This window comes from Tripterygium wilfordii, chromosome 18 (genome assembly GCF_013401445.1).
Source record: "Tripterygium wilfordii isolate XIE 37 chromosome 18, ASM1340144v1, whole genome shotgun sequence".
NCBI lineage: Eukaryota > Viridiplantae > Streptophyta > Magnoliopsida > Celastrales > Celastraceae > Tripterygium > Tripterygium wilfordii.
This window is the reverse complement of record NC_052249.1, coordinates 597,102-613,869: the sequence shown is the minus strand read 5'-3', so window position 1 is coordinate 613,869 and position 16,768 is coordinate 597,102. Positions and strand designations below refer to the sequence as shown.

The window sequence follows — 16,768 nt, the reverse complement described above, 5'->3', positions numbered from 1 at the left end:
TAAAGATCTCTTGTAGATATCATTCTTGTTTGGTGATAGTTCTTCTCGATATCTCGAGTTGTTTTGGTTACATGAGATTCTCGAGGTTTATGTGTTCAACCATTCCGAAGTGACATCTAAGTTGGCCGAGACGATCCCCAACCAGATATCTTTCTCAAACTTGGTGGTGACACACTTCATAGTCTCATTGGAGGTTACAGTCCACCTGGACAAAGAAAATCACTCGTGGAAAATTGAAAAAAGAGAGAGTATAAAAAAGAGAAGCTAGGGGAAAGAGAAATATCTTTTTATCAAACAGTATTTTGTGTGGCGTTGGCTAAATAAACTCTTGCTTTCTCTCTCTAGATTATCTCTTCTGCCATCTGCTTCGAAATTCATCGCTTATTCGTCCGAAATCGTACGTATCAAATTCTCGAAACGCAACGTCTCTCAATGCGAGAAAATCTTGGGATTCTTGGTTGCATCATCACTCTTGTCACCTTTCGTGAGGCCAAATTCGAATCGAGGAGCTTTTAAATTCTTGTAACTTTTTGGATTATTGCAGTGTCGAGTTCGATGAGATGCTGTGATGCTTGCCATTAGAAATGGCCGCCAATTCGTGGATGCCAGGTATGTTTGTCTCAACTGTGTCTTCTGGTCGAGGCATTTTGTTTGTCAGTTCTTGTCTTAAACCGTACAACTGGATTATTATGTGAAATTCCTGTTATTCTGTTCACGTTTTAAATCCTTTTAGCTAGGGTTTTGAAGTAGTGTAGCTTTGAGTGATTTTGTGGCGGTGAATCCTGTAGTTTCCGCCGAATGCGTGAACAAATGTAACTTGACGAAAGGCGATGGGATTGGAAGTGGCAGATACGACTGCAGCATGATATCTTGTGCGTGGAAAGCTCCAAGGGCCTTGACTGGGTTTCTTGCCAGCACTGCACATCCTCCTCAGTGTTCCTCATTGTCATTGCTGCCAAATCGAAGAAGTAATCGGTTGAAATCTGTAAGCTTGTTGAACTCTTGATTTGCAGTCACTTATAAATTGCGTCTGCATTTCATTGTAAATTCTAAATAAAATTGAAATCACCAAAAAAAGAACTACACATACTTTGCCGCACATCCACCACAACATTCTCATTTTTTTTACAATTTTTTGTTTGAATAGTGAAACGATTTTTTTACTAGAATTTAAGATTTTCTATTCATAGCATTTTTAAGAAATGATCTTAAGTTCATTTTCACTCAAGATAATATTAGGTCTTTGGTGGATCCTTTATAGTGTGTTTTTTTGAAATTATGTTTGACCCTTTATGGCTCGTTCACTTATTTTTCTCTATTAATGATTCTTCAACTGAATATCTCAACAACATGAGCAACTTATTTTCTCATATACTGTTATTTATGACGATATCTTGGTTGCCAGTTGGAGAAATGACCTCTTTTACGATTTTTTCCTTTTTTCGTTGCCCCGTTGATAAAATTCTTTATAGGGTAGCCGCAAAAGTATTATGGTGACAAGGCCAACTGTGTTTTACTCTTATAGATGCATCTAAAATATCCTTCTCACTTGAGCTTTTATGTGCCAAACCACTGTGATTCTCACTACTTAAACCTAACACTTTGGTGTTATTGCTTTGTTTGTCTTATGATTGTGTTTGCAACGCTATTAAAAATGGAACCTGTTCCATTTGGTATTTTTTCCAGGGAAGCGAAAAAATCTTTGATGTAGGAGATTTCTCATCCACGGAAGCTTCGGACTTCACACTTTTTCATAGGCTTTTCCACTCAAGCACTCATCATAAAATATCGCAAATCTGCTGTTCTTTGTCACCCTCTGATAACTTTGTCGAGGTTTCTCCTGAGACATTGTGGGAGGTAAAACTAAAGTATTTCTAATCTTAATATTTCAATCATGTTGATTATCACGCGGAAAACAGTTCTTTGCAACTTTATTTGCTTGTTTATTGTGTGATTCCCGTAGGACCTGAGGCCCGCTATTTCATACCTCTCACCAAAAGAGTTGGGATTGGTCCAAAATGCCCTTAAGGTAAGTGTGGAGCATCAAATTCAGCTATTACACATTACTCTTGCAAATACATCTTTTTAGTAGTTAGTGTATGAGAAATGTCTTCTGTTTTGTACAGCTTGCTTTCAAGGCACATGATGGTCAAAAAAGAAGAAGTGGAGAGCCCTTTATCATTCACCCCGTTGAAGTTGCTCGCATTCTTGGAGAAATAGTGAGTGATCCAGATATTAGAATTTAGAAATATGCCGTATTGAGATTCACTCCATCTCAATTATCTATTGTTCTTCTAGGAATTGGACTGGGAGTCAATTGCCGCAGGATTGCTGCATGATACGGTTGAGGATACAGATTTTGTTACTTTTGAGAGAATAGAGGAGGAATTTGGTGCTACAGTGCGCCACATTGTAGAAGGAGAGACTAAGGTGCTTTGATCATGTAATATTGGTATATTTTATGCTCAGCAGGTCAAAGTGTCTCGATTTCTGAACCTCTATGTTAACTTTGAGACATATTGGTTTCTATTCCTTCCTTTTCCTTGTAGGTATCCAAGCTGGGAAAATTGAAGTGCAAGAATGAGAATGATTCAGTTCGAGATGTACAAGCTGATGACCTTCGGCAGATGTTTCTAGCCATGACAGAGGAGGTGAACAATTAATTCCAATTTTTTCTGGTGTCTTGTGTTATCTGTTTGGATGGCAACTAAGACAACTGTTGTTACAGGTTCGCATTATTATTGTCAAGTTGGCAGACAGGTTGCATAACATGCGTACTCTCTCACACATGCCTCCCCATAAGCAGGTGTTTTGCTTTCTGTTTCTTTTTTCTTTTGCTGGCTGCAGACTGTTCAGTTTTTATATTTAACATTATCATGTCTTGTCCAGTCCAGCATCTCAAAAGAAACACTGCAAGTCTTTGCTCCTCTTGCAAAGTTACTTGGGATGTATCAGATCAAGGTACTTCTATTGCCTCATACTAGTATTTCAAAATCGCGTGCATATCAGTTTCAGGGAATTACTTGGTCTTCACATGCTCGTATTATTCTATAACATTGGCCTTGAGCATTATTCATTTTCATTCCTATGCTGTAGTTAATCTTCTTTAGTAACTGTATCTTAAACTGTTGGACTATAGTACCATCTTTGTTTCTTAAAGGATAAACTTTAATGGTTAAAGTCATATTAATAATGGCAAGGGTTGAATTTGAAGTTAAATCTATGACATCGCATTTCTTCAGTTGGGACTGACAAACCTGATGCAACCATTGTTTTTAAATGAATTACTCATATATCTTTCTTTTTCTTTGATGTAGGGGTTATACTTCCATTCTTATTTGCATCCATGAGCACTTTGTTGGAGATGCACCATGTTTTGTCCAAAGCTTTTAAGGGTCAAAGAAATCCTTTTCAAATTCTAGTCATGCTACGTAACTTATGATCTTGTTATCTTATTGTATTTGCAGTCTGAACTGGAGAATCTATCCTTTATGTACACAAATGCTGAAGATTATGCTAAGATCAAGAGAAGAGTTGCAGATCTCTATAAAGAACATGAAAAAGAATTATTGGAGGTAATATTCCTCACCCCTGTTTCCAATGGAATATGGCTTGAAAAGTACTTTCTCTTCTTTGTTTTTCGCTCCATTTTCACTTTGAAGGCATATTGTCTAGGCTTATGAGGTAAATTTCTGAGATGTAATTGTTCTTTGTTGTTTTTTTGGGTTCTTGTATTAGGTAAACAGAATTTTGAAAATAAAGATCGAGGACTGTCAATTCTTAGATCTTATGACACTGAAAACTGAAGTTCGATCTGTCTGCAAGGAGCCGTACAGGTGAACATTTGTAACTTCTACCAATTTTGTTCACTCGATTATTTGGCTTTCTTTCTTTTGTTTAAAGTCATGATCCTCGCTATAATGGACTAATCTGTTTTACATGAATTTCTAGCATTTAGCCTTGCAAATTGTGATTGATTAAGCATTTAGATGGTTGTCCAATATGTACTCAAGCAAAATGCTATTTAACTTGATTGTTGTATACCTATGCCTACATGGATTAGAGGCATGGAAGTCTTACAGGAGAACCTGCAGAACTACGATAGTGCTATGTGTACAAGTGCTAATCAAGCTGATGATATTTTTTAAAAATAAATCCTTAATATGTAGCAACAAAACTTGCCTTAATCTTGGTATCTAGAGACGATCTACTATTTTTGGATCGATTATCTTCATATCTCATCTCCTTTCCCTAATTTGTTTTTTTGCATACCTAAAATTTAATCTTTGTACATGCATTTTCAGAGTATGTTGTTTTCAAACAATCCAGAATTATATATCCTACTGCATGGTAGGAAGAGTGCAACTCTGTAGAATTTATCTTTTGGCCTCAGAAGGTATCCCTCTACCAGGAAAGCTAGATGGGCTTTTTAATTCCAACTAACTACCTTAAATTTATGATAAACATTCTTTTTAATTTCATAATCTTGAGTTATTGACTAAGATCCAAAAAAAGCGCCATCATCAAATATCATAAAATAAGCCTTTTTCCTTCTTCAAAATAATAACTTGGATTCTCACTAGTTTCTCGTATGGATCATCATTTGGCATAAAGTCTTAAATGAAAATGAGTAATAACTTGATCTAAAATGTTATTGATATTTGTAATCTATGTATTAGAATCGTACAAATGCCGTGACCATAATATAGCATACGTAATAAGCTGCGTAATATGATTAAGACCAACTTCTGCACCTTTATTATTATTCACAAGGGTGCTAAAGCAATCACTTGGAGAAGAAGTTATCTATGTCTTTCACTTGTCAGAAGTATTTAAGTGTGTATTTTTTTGGAATTTGGGCTACATTTCCTTTTCATGTTACTTGGAAACAATAGTAGGAGCCAATTTGAGTATTTGTAGGGTAACTTGTATGCGCATTTGACAAGCTAAAGTGTAGGTCCACTTTGTTGGAAGATGACTGTTGCTCATGTACTGGTGTGTGCATTGTTTTGAAGGAAGTTTTGTATGCTTTTAATCCGTACTTTTTTTTTTATTTACATGCAGTATTTACAAAGCTGTGCTTAAGTCTAAAGGTTCAATTAATGAATTTAACCAAATAGCACAGGTTTGTTGTGATATTTTCCATCTAACCATTTTGGATCCATTTTGGATCCATTTTATAATGAAATTCATCTGAAGTTTTATATCTGCTTGTTGATGGTATTTCCTTCTGTAACCAGCTTCGTATCATCATAAAGCCAAAGCAATGCAACAGAGCTGGGCCTTTGTGCAGTCCACAGCAGGTAACTCCTCGTCCTTCCCATGGAAATGGGGTGTGTGTTGCTGCAATCTATGCTTAATGTTCGATGGAGGTAACTTCCATTCCTTCATCTGTTGCAGATATGTTACCATGTTCTTGGCTTGGTTCATGAAATCTGGACCCCTATTCCTCGTGCTGTGCGTTTTCTGTTTTCCTATTTCACTTTGAGGTATATTAGTTTAGTAAATAGTACTAATATAATGTAAGAAATATAATTTTATTTCTTGAAACAGATGGAGGACTATATTGCAACCCCAAAACCTAATGGCTATCAAAGTCTACATACAACTGTAATTCCATTTTTATATGAAAGCATGTTTCAGCTGGAAGTTCAGGTAAGCTTGCTTCTTATTATTTTGACCTTGAGCAACTTATGTTTTCCTAAAGTGTTTGGAATCCAACTTTAGTGAGTTGAGCTGAATGAATTATTATGTTCTCTTTTTAAATCTTCATTTCTTTTTATAATTGTATTTAAAGTTTTGTAATATTAATTTAATTTTTTATGTTATTGGTTTTATTACCCAGAAGGTATTTAACTATCTACGAGTTTCAACTTTTGGCAGATAAGAACTGAAGAGATGAATCTGATAGCTGAGAGAGGCATTGCTGCTCATTATAGTGGGAGGGTATTTGCCACGGGTTTAGTTAGTCGTGTAATGCCAACTGGTAGAGGTCCTGGGAAGACAGTTTGTCTTAACAATGCAAATATTGCACTCAGGGTATATAAGCTGTTAGACTTTGAATGTTGTCATTGCTGTAGGATACTTTTGAGTTTTCTAAGATATGTTTTTAAGTAACTTGAGTTTTGTGCTTATTTCATGGATGAAGTCCTTCTTTTCCTCCAGATTGGATGGCTGAACGCTATTAGAGAATGGCAAGAGGAGTTCGTTGGCAATATGTCATCTAGAGAATTTGTAGAAACCATTACCAGAGATCTATTAGGCAGTCGAATCTTTGTGTTTACACCAAGGGGAGAGGTGAGATATTGTTTTGCTTTGCATTAAAGGGTTCTTCTGGGCAAGAGACTTTGATCATCCACATATTGGACACTGAGCAGTTTATGCTTTTAACATACTTTTTTCTTCTTCTTTTTCTTTCTTTACAGATTAAAAATCTGCCTAGTGGGGCCACTGTTGTTGATTATGCTTATATGATACATACTGAAATTGGCAACAAAATGGTGGCTGCCAAGGTTTGGTTCTTCCCATTATTTGATATGTTCCTTTACCATACAGTTGTTCATCCGAACAAAACCAAACCCAAACCAGGAAAAGAAAATTGTTGAAAATTTAAGTCTCAGTACCTGACTTTGTTTACTGCAGGTCAATGGCAATCTTGTTTCTCCCGCACATGAACTTGCTAATGCAGAAGTTGTGGAAATAGTCACCTATAATGTTAGTATCTATTAACCCTTGCCTAATTTCTCCTTTATGTGGAACCTGCATGACTTAATATGCGAGTCCTTCTAGGGCTCGTAATAAATTGTCTGAACTCTGAAAGTACTATGTATTGTGCATGATAAAAAATGAAGATATTGAACTTCCGCACTTGCTGAAGTTTTAGTAGGTTTGGAACTTGGAAGGCATCTGTAATTTGCACTGGATATTTCTTTTTGGTGTTTTGTAGCCACTTGAACCATATAATTGAAACGACCCAACTCAATGCCTGTGAGCTACCGTCTACTGTGGCCCACTAGGGGTCCCATAAACCCAATATGGGACTGGAAAGTGGGAACTCATGATACCTCCACTCAGATCTCTAAAGTCCTTGATAGGTCCCAATTCAAACCTAGGGAATTTAAGTCAGTCGGGGAGGGGGGGGGGGTTGATACCATGCATCTGTTGTGGCTTGGGTATCCCAAATGGTGGTTGGTTTCAATTATTTTTTCTTTTATGTTGTATCCTCAAGTTTTTATTGTTCTCTGGACCCTCTGAAATTGCTGGTTGAGCATTTGTATATAAGTTCAAATGCGCAGATTTATTCATGTTTTTGCTATGTCCTGTTAACTTCCCAATTTCTTCAGGCTCTCTCCAGCAAATCAATGTTTCAAAGGCACAAGCAATGGTTGCAACATGCAAAAACACGCAGTGCCAGACACAAGATAATGAAAGTAGGTCATGTTTACATAAATTGTGCTCTATGACTTTTAGAAGCTGCTTCAGCTAATAAAATAATAATGTTCTGTACTTCTGTTCAGTTTCTAAGGGAGCAAGCTGCATTATCTGCTGCCGAAATAACAGCAGATACAGTTAATGGTTTCATTACTAATTATGGAGATGAGAATAAAGAAGTAGTTTTAAATATTTCAACATTCAGAAGACCTTTATGGGAGAAATTTTTTACCGATATTGTGGAGAAAGAGCCATCTGCAGGCGGAAGCTTTGCAGATGTCTCTGCATTAAAAAATGGAAGTGCTCGATTTCCCAAGGTTAATGGGAAACATGACAAGAATATGCAACATGTGAGTTTGCTGGCAGAAGGAGAGTTACTGTCGCAGGGAAATGGTGTAGCCAAAATGCTACGGGTGAACTTCCCAAGGTACAAAGAAGTCTTGCCTGGTCTAGAAAGTTGGCAAGCTAGCAAGATTGCATCTTGGCATAGTTTCGAAGGGCACTCCATCCAATGGCTTTGTGTGGTATGCATAGATCGAAGAGGTAATATTTATCCTTGGAAGTGATTATGCTATTTTCCCCTTATTTCTCAGGAGATCTGAGAGAATGTGGCAGGAATGCTACTTACTACTTAGCACACAAACTGGGAAAATTATAGGTGCCAATGAAGCTCATAAATTAGGGAACTTGATAGAAGATCCAAATAAACTGCTAAAAACATTTTCATCAAATTTGTCATCTGTGCCATATATATAATATATGTATTCCCTTTGGTTGTTATTGGACAACTGTCTTATGATGTCTTCTCCCTCTGAAATGTGGCTTGGTTAGTTGGTTGGCATAAGTGTACTACTTCAGTGATGTTTGATTTTGGTCGATAACTTGCCTGTGAACAAAATTTCAGGCATCATGGCTGAGGTTACCTCGGCATTGGCAACTGTTGACATCACTATATGTTCTTGTGTGGTGAGTTGTTTAACATCTATTGCCTTGAAATCTGAGGCTGTTAACTATTTTTTACAATGCATTACAATTTTTTTGACCAGGCTGAGAATGATCGAGGGAGTGGTATGGCAGTCTTACTATTTCATGTTGAAGCGAACCTTGAAAGTTTGGTAGGGCAGTGTGATCCATAGTTCTTTGTCTTCTTTCTCTTTTGTTCTAGACATATTGTCGAACAATCTAAATCTGATAGATTTCTATCTCCCTCAGGTAAATGCATGCTCTAGCGTGGACCTAATTCTGGGTGTTCTGGGATGGTCCACTGGTTGCAGCTGGCCAAGCTCAATTGAAAGTCTTAATATATCAAAGACTAACTAGTCAATGGAGATGCCCAAATGGTTCACTCAGCAGTCACCAGCTTGGGTATGAAGTTTTGTCCCTTGAAAACTTGAAGTCTGGAGTTATATAGTAGATTTTCAATCTTTTGTTACACAGCTTCATAGTATATACCATAGTAATCCAAAGATGACGCCTAATGAGCAAAGCCTGGATTCAGGGCATTGTATATAGAGAGAGGAGCGGTTGATAAAGGAATCAATATACTCTTGTATAGTTAGAAGAAGGCAAAATTTATAGAGACTTGATTGTTTGAAACTACAGGTGCCTTGTCCTACAGATATCCTACAATGTTATCATTCTTCTTCTTCTTCTTCTTCTTCTTCTTCTTCTTCCTGGTGCCATATCTATATATTCTTATTTCATCCCTGCATCCATGGTTATATACTGTCGATGGGTGTATACATTTAAAATTTTATGACCACTACAGCGGACTTGCTGTAAAATACTTGTCCATGGAAATGGTTTATTATTATTCCATGTTGTTTATGGGAGAGGAATAGAAGAGAATAAACAAAAGAAAACTTGTTCCTTGCCATTAATTTAATCTATCACTCTTTGGAACTCCAAAATAAATGTTTTTATATGAGCTTATTCAATAATTTTTCAATCAATAACCATTATTAGGCCCTGGAGTGTAGAAGAAAGGCCCAATGGTGTAGAGTTTTATTTTCTTCTCATTGAGGAATCTGTGAGAAGCAAGAAGAGCACCAGTAATCCCTCCGTTCACGTCCGTGGGGACTGTGCAAGTGTTGGACGGCGAGAGCTCGAGGAAAGCTTTGCACTCCTTGAGCTTCTTGTTCTCTTCTTCTACCTCAGAAGGAGATAGGGTTGCAAAGAAGTAGCCTTTAGCATCTGTTGCATCAGCCAGTACAGTGAACGGTTCCATGTCAAATCCATACTCATCAACACCTGAGCATGTTATCCTAGCCACAGCCCCTGAAAAGAACCAATGAGATACCAAACTTAGCATTTATAGATTCTTGACTTGGTAGTAACATTAACTACTTGGCGATAACTTAATTGGTTATTTGTCCGGACTTAGGGTGTAAGGTGCCTGAGGTCGGGAGTTCGAACCAATCAATTGAGATATTTTCTTGTGGAATCTTGATTCCGTGGGCTTGTTCCACTTCCGGACACCTACCCACATGGGGTTCAGTTCAATCTTACCTATCGTCAGTGTGGTGCGGGTTTTTCTAGTGCCCGTTGTTTACGTCCACTCAACTGGGTGATTTTTCGGCAATAAAAAAAAGGGTAACATTATTGATCTGGGTTTAAGAATTACCTTCAAGAGGGATAATTTCATGGCCTGATTTGCAGTAAATTATCCCCTGAATACCTATCGTTGAGGAGAGTATGTTTTCCATTTCTGGCTTTGCATAGCTATAATCTGCGGCGGAAGCAATGACCAAAATTGACAAAAGAAAGAAGAAATAGCTGAGGCCTGCCATGGTCACGCAATTTGGTTTAGAGGGAATTGAGGACAGATTTGTGAAGTTGTTTTGAGGTTGAATGGCTCTCTTCCTGTGGTCTTTATATACAGGAATGCTCTCATAATAAATGAAATATATGAATTAGTGGGAGATAACTTGGTCGCACGTCAGAAAATAGTTTATGCACCTAATGGCACCCAATGATTAGAATTGGTAGAAAATCAACCCAAACAGTACAACTAATCTTATCGTTTTTGGGCATAAGTCCGCACGACTTTTTTCTTCTTGGATTATAGCTATCGGTTTTTAGATTCAAAAAATGCGTTGGTTGTATAAGAGTGAGAGGGACTTTCTTTTACTTATATATGACTTGATTGAGTTATGCTAATATGATGCGAGATAAAGTCTTAACAAGAATGCTTATCACAAATAGCTACTCAAGTGAAAAAATGCAAAAGCTCCTAAAAAATGTTGTTTTGATTTTTTAAAATTCTTTATTTATTTTTATTTTTTGACAAACAGAATTACAACGGGCCAGGCCCAAAAGAGATCATGCTGCCCACTGTCTTGAGTCATCGTAGCCTCGCAGGTCATGTAATAGCCCCGCTTATTAGACCTACTCTCAAGTCTCAGCCCACTGGGTCATGAATTTGGGCCCGACATTTTGCAATCTGTTAATATTGAGATAGTTCAGCTAGTGGAGCCCAAAACTTGGGCCTCTCGAATAGTTTCTTGATGGGCCAATCTTTTGGAGCCCATTAATGACGATTAACGACTAACGAGTCTCCTTTAACCTTCAGCTCTTTCAGTCCCAACTCCCAAGTACAGCGCATGTTGGACTTCGGGGAGCATGGCTTCTTCCATATTTGTCTCAATTGATTCCGTCCATACCATCACAGCAACAATATCCTTTTTCATTTCTTCCAATGGAAAAATATGCTGAGCGATCCCCCATCACAGCCCACTCATATTTGGTCGCTTTGGCAGTCTTGATTCGGATCGGTCGTCGTTCGATGAAGTTAGATTAGACCACACATGCCTGTGCTCATCAGCTACTTACGACTGTGATTAGCTGGAAGCCTAGAAGTGATGAGATTCATCGTCGGGGATGCAAAGGAGGCTGCTGCAAGGAGTTTAGTTGCCTAGGTGAGAGGCTCATTCCTCATTTGTAATTTTGCAATCTAGCTTTCGAGGAGTTAAGCTTTCTTGTTGAGTATGGCAGATTGTGCATTCTGATATTGATCAAGCTTGTGTAAATTTCACTATGTGAAGTTATGTTCTAGTTTTAATTTCTATGAGCAGAAAGTTTGGAACTCTGTTTAACCCAGAAGATTAAGCTAATTTGAATAATGGTCATTTAATTGTTTAGACATGACTTTGACATAAAACAATACTTCATTGTTCTTGGTGATAGTCCCATGTCAGGATGATAGATGCGTCTCATGTTATTGTTATGACTCATGTTCATATTCATTTAGACATGTATAGCTTGCTTACATGATCAAATTTATCACTCACTTGGCAAGTTTTCCATTGGAAAGCCCACTCAAAGCAACAATATTATCCACTTTGGGTTATCCGGTCCAGAGTGGATACATCGGCCTACACGACTTTGTTCTTCTGGGTCGTCGCCTATGGTACTTAGGCCCAGAAAAAGCCTTGTTGTTTGAGAGATGTTTGGGCTTTTCTTATAATCCTCATCACTTGGTACTCTCCGAGCGATGTGGGATTACAACATATTCATATTTCATTCCATGTACATCTATTGCTACATGTTTGATTTTTGTGTGTGCATGATGTGAATGAATTAGACATACAAACATCCTGGGAATTTAAAAATCTGGTTCCTTGTCTTCTTTTTTTCCCCAAATGATTTGATGTATATGCATCAATCATAATGTTAGACAAGTCGACAATGTGAGAGAGATAGGAATAATATGATAGCTCTATTATAAACGGTCTGCAAAGTATCGATGCAACTTATTCACATTGAATCTTAAAAGGAATTTGCTTCACATCCCTTAACAAATAAAAATTAATAAAGTCAACAAGAAACATAGAAAATCTCAAGAATCAACCCTATTTCCTTCCCAGAACACAATAATTGAAATAAAAGAACAAAACAAGAGGAAACAAATCAGTATCCACCAGGATTTGGTTTAGTTTCAGAAGTGTATATAAAAGGCCTCAAAGTGTACAATTTTATCTTATTATCATTTAGGATGCGGTAAGAAGAAAGGAGAGCGCCACTGATTCCTTTGTTAACATCAGTTGCAACTTTGCAGGTCTCCAATGGAGAACTTTGGAGGAAAGCCTTGCATTCTGTGATCTTCAACTCACGATTAAGCTGAGAAGGACAGAATTTCATGAAGAAGTAACCCTTTGAGTCAGTTACACTACTCAGGATGGAGAACGGTGTGTTCTCATATCCATACTCATTTATGCCCAAGCATGCTATCCTTGCTACAGCTCCTACATATATTCATATGAAAAAGGGTTGAGTTGGATATGGTTAGTGAACTAAATTAGATTCACGATGACTGATTGTGTGAAGAGATTACCTTGAATTGGAAAGTATTTAGACCCTGCCCTGCATATAATAAGCCCCTCAACACCTATAGTGTTTGGCTCATCAGACTTGGGATTGGAAACTTTTGGGTACTCAACATCTGCTTTTGGCTTTAGTTTTCCAACTTCAGGGTACCCTGTATATTCTTCTAGCTTTGCCTTGTCAACTCCAGGGTACTTCACATCTTCTGGCTTTGGCTTGTAGACTTCAGGGTGATTGACTTCTTCCTTTTGCTTTGGTTGGTCAACTTCAGGGTATTTAGCATTTTCTGGCTTTGGCTTCTCTACTTCAGGATGCTTAACATCTTCAATTTTTGGCTTGCCAACTTCAGGATACTTGACGTCTTCTTCTGGTTTTGGTGTGTTGGATTCAGGGTACTTGACATCTTCTTCTGGTTTAGGTATGTAGTCTTCAGGGACCTTTACATCTACTTCCACCTTAGGTACATTGAGTGCAGGGAGCTTTACATCTTTCTCTGGTTTGGCGACATATGCATAATCAGTAGCGGAGGCAATGATAAGTGATGATGACAAGAGAAGCAAAGCGATGGGGAACAAAATACGGGTTAGTGCCATTTCTGGCGGAATGAGAGGAAGTGCGTAGAACTATCAACTATGAATTGGTGAGGTTTCTGGGTTAATTTCCATGGCCTTTTATAGTGGGGTTAGTTCATTCATCTTCCAGCTTGTATGGAATAAAATATACAAAGAAGGATTGGTTGAATATACCTCTTATAGCACTATATGAACGTGAATGCTTGCACCCATATCGTGACACTCAATACTACAGCCAACAAGCTCATCTAATTGTGGAGTATTGAGAGATTTCATTGATTGTGTGCTCGATCCTTGTCATTTGCAATTTGTTATATAAAAATATGTTCTGTGGAATCAAATATTTCTTATGAAACTCTGTTCCAGATATAACTATAGAGTTTATGGTTAGAAGAGTTGCACTTAAAAAAAAAGGATGTCAAGAGAGACGGATTTGAATTTTCTTTTGCTGTATATGTGATTTCTCTGCAACCATTTTTTACTTTTCTTTTTGGAGCTGTGCTAACATTAGCTGCTTAAAGAGTTGCCGAGTTAGATAGCTGTGAAGGGACTAAAATTCTGTTGACATGACCTTAAGACATTGAAATGTCAATATTCATGTGTTGAGATTAGTTACTTTGCCATGTAACCCAATAAGTTAACTTGTTAGGTTGGGACATTTCATATCATTTATACATATTTTAACACTTCCCTTCACTTGTAAGTTGGACAATCCGACGACGATGCAACACATGTACGACAGACGAGGCCCAACACTAGGGCTACTCTCGTACAAGACCCTCACTTGGGGTAATAATAAACACACACAAAGGCCCGCACTTGGGGCAACAACAAATGGGGCTCGCATGGTCAATCTGCATCAGTTGCACAGTGTTATCTGCCAATATAATATTTAGTAATCAATGATTTCTGAGGAAATTCTATTGTAGATACGATTGTTGAGCTTTTAGAGCGTTCACTGAAAATGATTTCGAGAGAAAATGATTTCCCGGATCAGCACAACTAAATGGACTAAGTTTGTTATACTATCTAAGGGAACTTTGAGCCAGAACCTTTCATTAAATCGTATTTGCCTAAGATTCAGCCAGCTTCAAGATTACTTTAACTGCATAGATGATTGCTACAAAAACTTAGGATTTGGCATTGGCGCCGTCGATTGCTAAGAACTCTATTTATTTATTTTTTTTGGTGGGGAGTGGGGGGCTTGTACTTGAGTATTCCTTAACCATCTCGACTTAGGGGTTGTTTCATATGGCCTTATTCAGCAATATCCGTTAATTTTTGCTTTTGTGAGATTCGTTATAGTCTGCATATATAACATTGCTCTAACTAGTGTTGATATCTTCAGAATTGTAAATGTGCCAGTATTACTACTTCATATCTAACCAAGTTCTAAAGTTGCAATGGTGAAAAGAAGGAAAGTGACTCCACAAATTATTGATAGAACAAATTAAGCTTATTACAGATAGTTCAAGTGGCAGAGGCAGGAACGTCATAGCCATAGATATAATCAACCATTACAGAAAGAAGAGAGAAAAACTTGCCTTCCAAAACTCTCAGAACAAACACAAAATTTTAAACAGAAAGAATTCACGCTACAAGTCATTTGGGTGCAAATTTAGTAACCGCTAGGAACTGATTTGGGCTCGTTGGTGTAGAAGAAAGGATTGATACTGTACAGCTTCATTTTCCTGTCATTGAGGATGCGATAAGTAGAGAGAAGAGCCCCAGTCATCCCTTTGTTTACATCAGTAGGAACTTTGCAGTACTCCAATGGAGAGCTTTCAATGAATGCCTTGCATTCTCTGAGCTTTAGTCTGTCCTTGAGCAAAGAATAATCCAATGTTGAGAAGAAGTAACCCTTTGCATCAGTTTTGCAGGTTGAGACGGGAAGTCTCGTCTCATACCCTAGCACGTCCACAGCTATGCATATTATCTTTGCCACAGCCCCTGCATATACATATATACATTGAGTAATGCTATGGATTTGAGCTTGTGTCCACATATGTCGATTGTAAAGTGTGATAAACCACGAAAGGATTAGAGATTACCTTGAATTGGCTCATAGCTGGAGCCAGATTTACAGAGAACGAGCCCTTCAAAACATACAGGGAACTGATCTTCTTTTACTTCATCTGGTTTGTCGACATACCCGGAAGGGACATTTACCTTTTCTTCTGGTTTTGGTGTGTAAACGTCAGGGTACTTCACATCTTCTGGCTTAGTTTTTTCTTCCTCTGGATACTTCTGTTCTGGCTTTGGTTTGTCAATTTTAGTGTACTTGACACCTTCTTCTGGTTTTGGCTTGTAGACTTCAGGGTACTTCACGTCTTCTTGTTTCGGCTTTGGTTGCTCAACTTCTGAATACTTCACGTCGTCTGGCTTTGGCGTGCCAACTTCAGGGTACTTTTCTTCTGGTTTTGGCTTGCCAACATATTCTTCTGGCTTCGGTTTGTAGACTTCGGGGAGCTTTACATTTACTTCCACCTTGGGTATGTCAACTTTAGGGATTTTTACATATTCTTCTGGCTTTGGTTTGTAGATATCAGGGTACTTGACATCTTCTTTAGGCTTGATCTGGTAAACTTCTGGTTTTGAGGCATAGCCATAGTCAGTAGCAGAGGCAATGATGATGAGTGAGGATGACAAGAGAAGCAAAGCAATAGGAAAGAAAACATGGGTAAGAGCCGCCATTGCTGGTTGAATTAAGAGGGTATTGTGTGGAACTATCAACTGTTGATTGGAGATGTTTTGGGGGCTATCTTCCATGGCCTTTTATAGTTGGGTTGTTCATTCATCTTCCACTTCTATCCAATAAAATATAGTAGCACTACTCCAACGTGAACTGCATGCATATCGTGACCACCAATACTATAGCCGACCAGGCAACAGGTGCACCATTACTGAGAGATTCATTGATTTCGTAGTTGATCTGTAAATGTATCTTTTGCAATCTGTTATCTGCCATTACTATATTTGACATATAAAATGTTTTCTTCATTGATTTCATAGTTGAAGGATTTGGCGCAACTTACACTCATCAGGTGAGAACTTCTTTGCACGTGGCCCTAACAGCTCGAATTTAGGTCCATGTTAAGTGTCTAAAGGACACATAGGCCTGACAATCCGAATTTCGGCTCATGTCAGCCTCTGTCCAAAGAGTATATTTGTCTTGTATCATTCCTAATTATCAAAAAAAAAAAGCAGATTATGACAGGCGAATTTTCTTGTGTGTTTTTCTTTTTGTTGTTTTATTTTTTAAGAAAAAATTCATGGGAAGTGCCGTAAGGAAATTCCGAATGATAAGATCCAATGGTTCACGCTGTCCAAAAGATGGGCAGGAATGTGGTCCACTGGACCTCAAAGGCCCATTCAGTACCAAGTGAGAAAGGCCGTACAAGTGTCCAACTCGCAAGCCCATCCAGGCGCATGGCTCATTTGGT

At 38.0% G+C, this 16,768-nt stretch overlaps 4 protein-coding genes across 4 annotated transcripts; 1 reads left to right on the top strand and 3 right to left on the bottom strand.

The window, feature by feature from the left end:
- Positions 1-301: 301 nt before the first annotated feature.
- LOC119984860 (putative GTP diphosphokinase RSH1, chloroplastic) lies at positions 302-9,081 on the top strand. The gene is made up of 25 exons (XM_038828996.1): positions 302-397; positions 545-609; positions 789-985; positions 1,687-1,857; positions 1,964-2,029; positions 2,127-2,219; positions 2,299-2,430; positions 2,550-2,651; positions 2,729-2,806; positions 2,890-2,961; positions 3,468-3,575; positions 3,739-3,836; positions 5,065-5,125; positions 5,241-5,303; positions 5,401-5,457; positions 5,554-5,655; positions 5,884-6,039; positions 6,166-6,297; positions 6,426-6,512; positions 6,643-6,714; positions 7,344-7,430; positions 7,518-7,974; positions 8,336-8,397; positions 8,478-8,546; positions 8,644-9,081. The coding sequence occupies exons 2-25, from the start codon at positions 585-587 to the stop codon at positions 8,749-8,751; spliced, it is 2,655 nt and encodes an 884-aa protein (XP_038684924.1). The 5' UTR covers positions 302-397; positions 545-584; the 3' UTR covers positions 8,752-9,081.
- A 298-nt stretch (positions 9,082-9,379) lies between these two features.
- Positions 9,380-11,120, bottom strand: LOC119984275 (proline-rich protein 3-like). The gene is made up of 3 exons (XM_038828141.1): positions 10,997-11,120; positions 10,055-10,300; positions 9,380-9,708 (listed from the first exon to the last, which is right to left on the bottom strand). The coding sequence occupies exons 1-3, from the start codon at positions 11,118-11,120 to the stop codon at positions 9,380-9,382; spliced, it is 699 nt and encodes a 232-aa protein (XP_038684069.1).
- Positions 11,121-12,097: 977 nt separating this feature from the next.
- Positions 12,098-13,371, bottom strand: LOC119983772 (proline-rich protein 3-like). The gene is made up of 2 exons (XM_038827500.1): positions 12,764-13,371; positions 12,098-12,674 (listed from the first exon to the last, which is right to left on the bottom strand). Exons 1-2 carry the CDS (start codon positions 13,344-13,346, stop codon positions 12,340-12,342), a joined length of 918 nt encoding a protein of 305 aa, XP_038683428.1. The 5' UTR covers positions 13,347-13,371; the 3' UTR covers positions 12,098-12,339.
- Positions 13,372-14,919: 1,548 nt separating this feature from the next.
- LOC119984274 (proline-rich protein 3-like) lies at positions 14,920-16,559 on the bottom strand. Its single transcript, XM_038828140.1, has 2 exons — positions 15,377-16,559; positions 14,920-15,275 (listed from the first exon to the last, which is right to left on the bottom strand). Exons 1-2 carry the CDS (start codon positions 16,092-16,094, stop codon positions 14,944-14,946), a joined length of 1,050 nt encoding a protein of 349 aa, XP_038684068.1. The 5' UTR covers positions 16,095-16,559; the 3' UTR covers positions 14,920-14,943.
- Positions 16,560-16,768: the final 209 nt, after the last annotated feature.

Bases quoted from the DNA above. Each gene is read 5' to 3' on its own strand.
- LOC119984860 (XM_038828996.1), top strand. From the start codon at position 585: ATGGCCGCCAATTCGTGGATGCCAG. The intron at 6,040-6,165 runs GTATATAAGCTG...CTTTTCCTCCAG, and splicing joins ATGCAAATATTGCACTCAGG to ATTGGATGGCTGAACGCTAT. The intron at 8,398-8,477 runs GTGAGTTGTTTA...TTTTTTGACCAG, and splicing joins TCACTATATGTTCTTGTGTG to GCTGAGAATGATCGAGGGAG.
- LOC119984275 (XM_038828141.1), bottom strand. From the start codon at position 11,120: ATGAAAAAGGATATTGTTGCTGTGATGGTATGGACGGAATCAATTGAG. The intron at 10,301-10,996 runs GTTAAAGGAGAC...CTGTATATAAAG, and splicing joins TGGGACTGAAAGAGCTGAAG to ACCACAGGAAGAGAGCCATT. The intron at 9,709-10,054 runs GTAATTCTTAAA...GGTTCTTTTCAG, and splicing joins TGAAATTATCCCTCTTGAAG to GGGCTGTGGCTAGGATAACA.
- LOC119983772 (XM_038827500.1), bottom strand. From the start codon at position 13,346: ATGGCACTAACCCGTATTTTGTTCCCCATCGCTTTGCTTCTCTTGTCA. The intron at 12,675-12,763 runs GTAATCTCTTCA...GAATATATGTAG, and splicing joins TAAATACTTTCCAATTCAAG to GAGCTGTAGCAAGGATAGCA.
- LOC119984274 (XM_038828140.1), bottom strand. From the start codon at position 16,094: ATGGAAGATAGCCCCCAAAACATCTCCAATCAACAGTTGATAGTTCCA. The intron at 15,276-15,376 runs GTAATCTCTAAT...ATGTATATGCAG, and splicing joins CAGCTATGAGCCAATTCAAG to GGGCTGTGGCAAAGATAATA.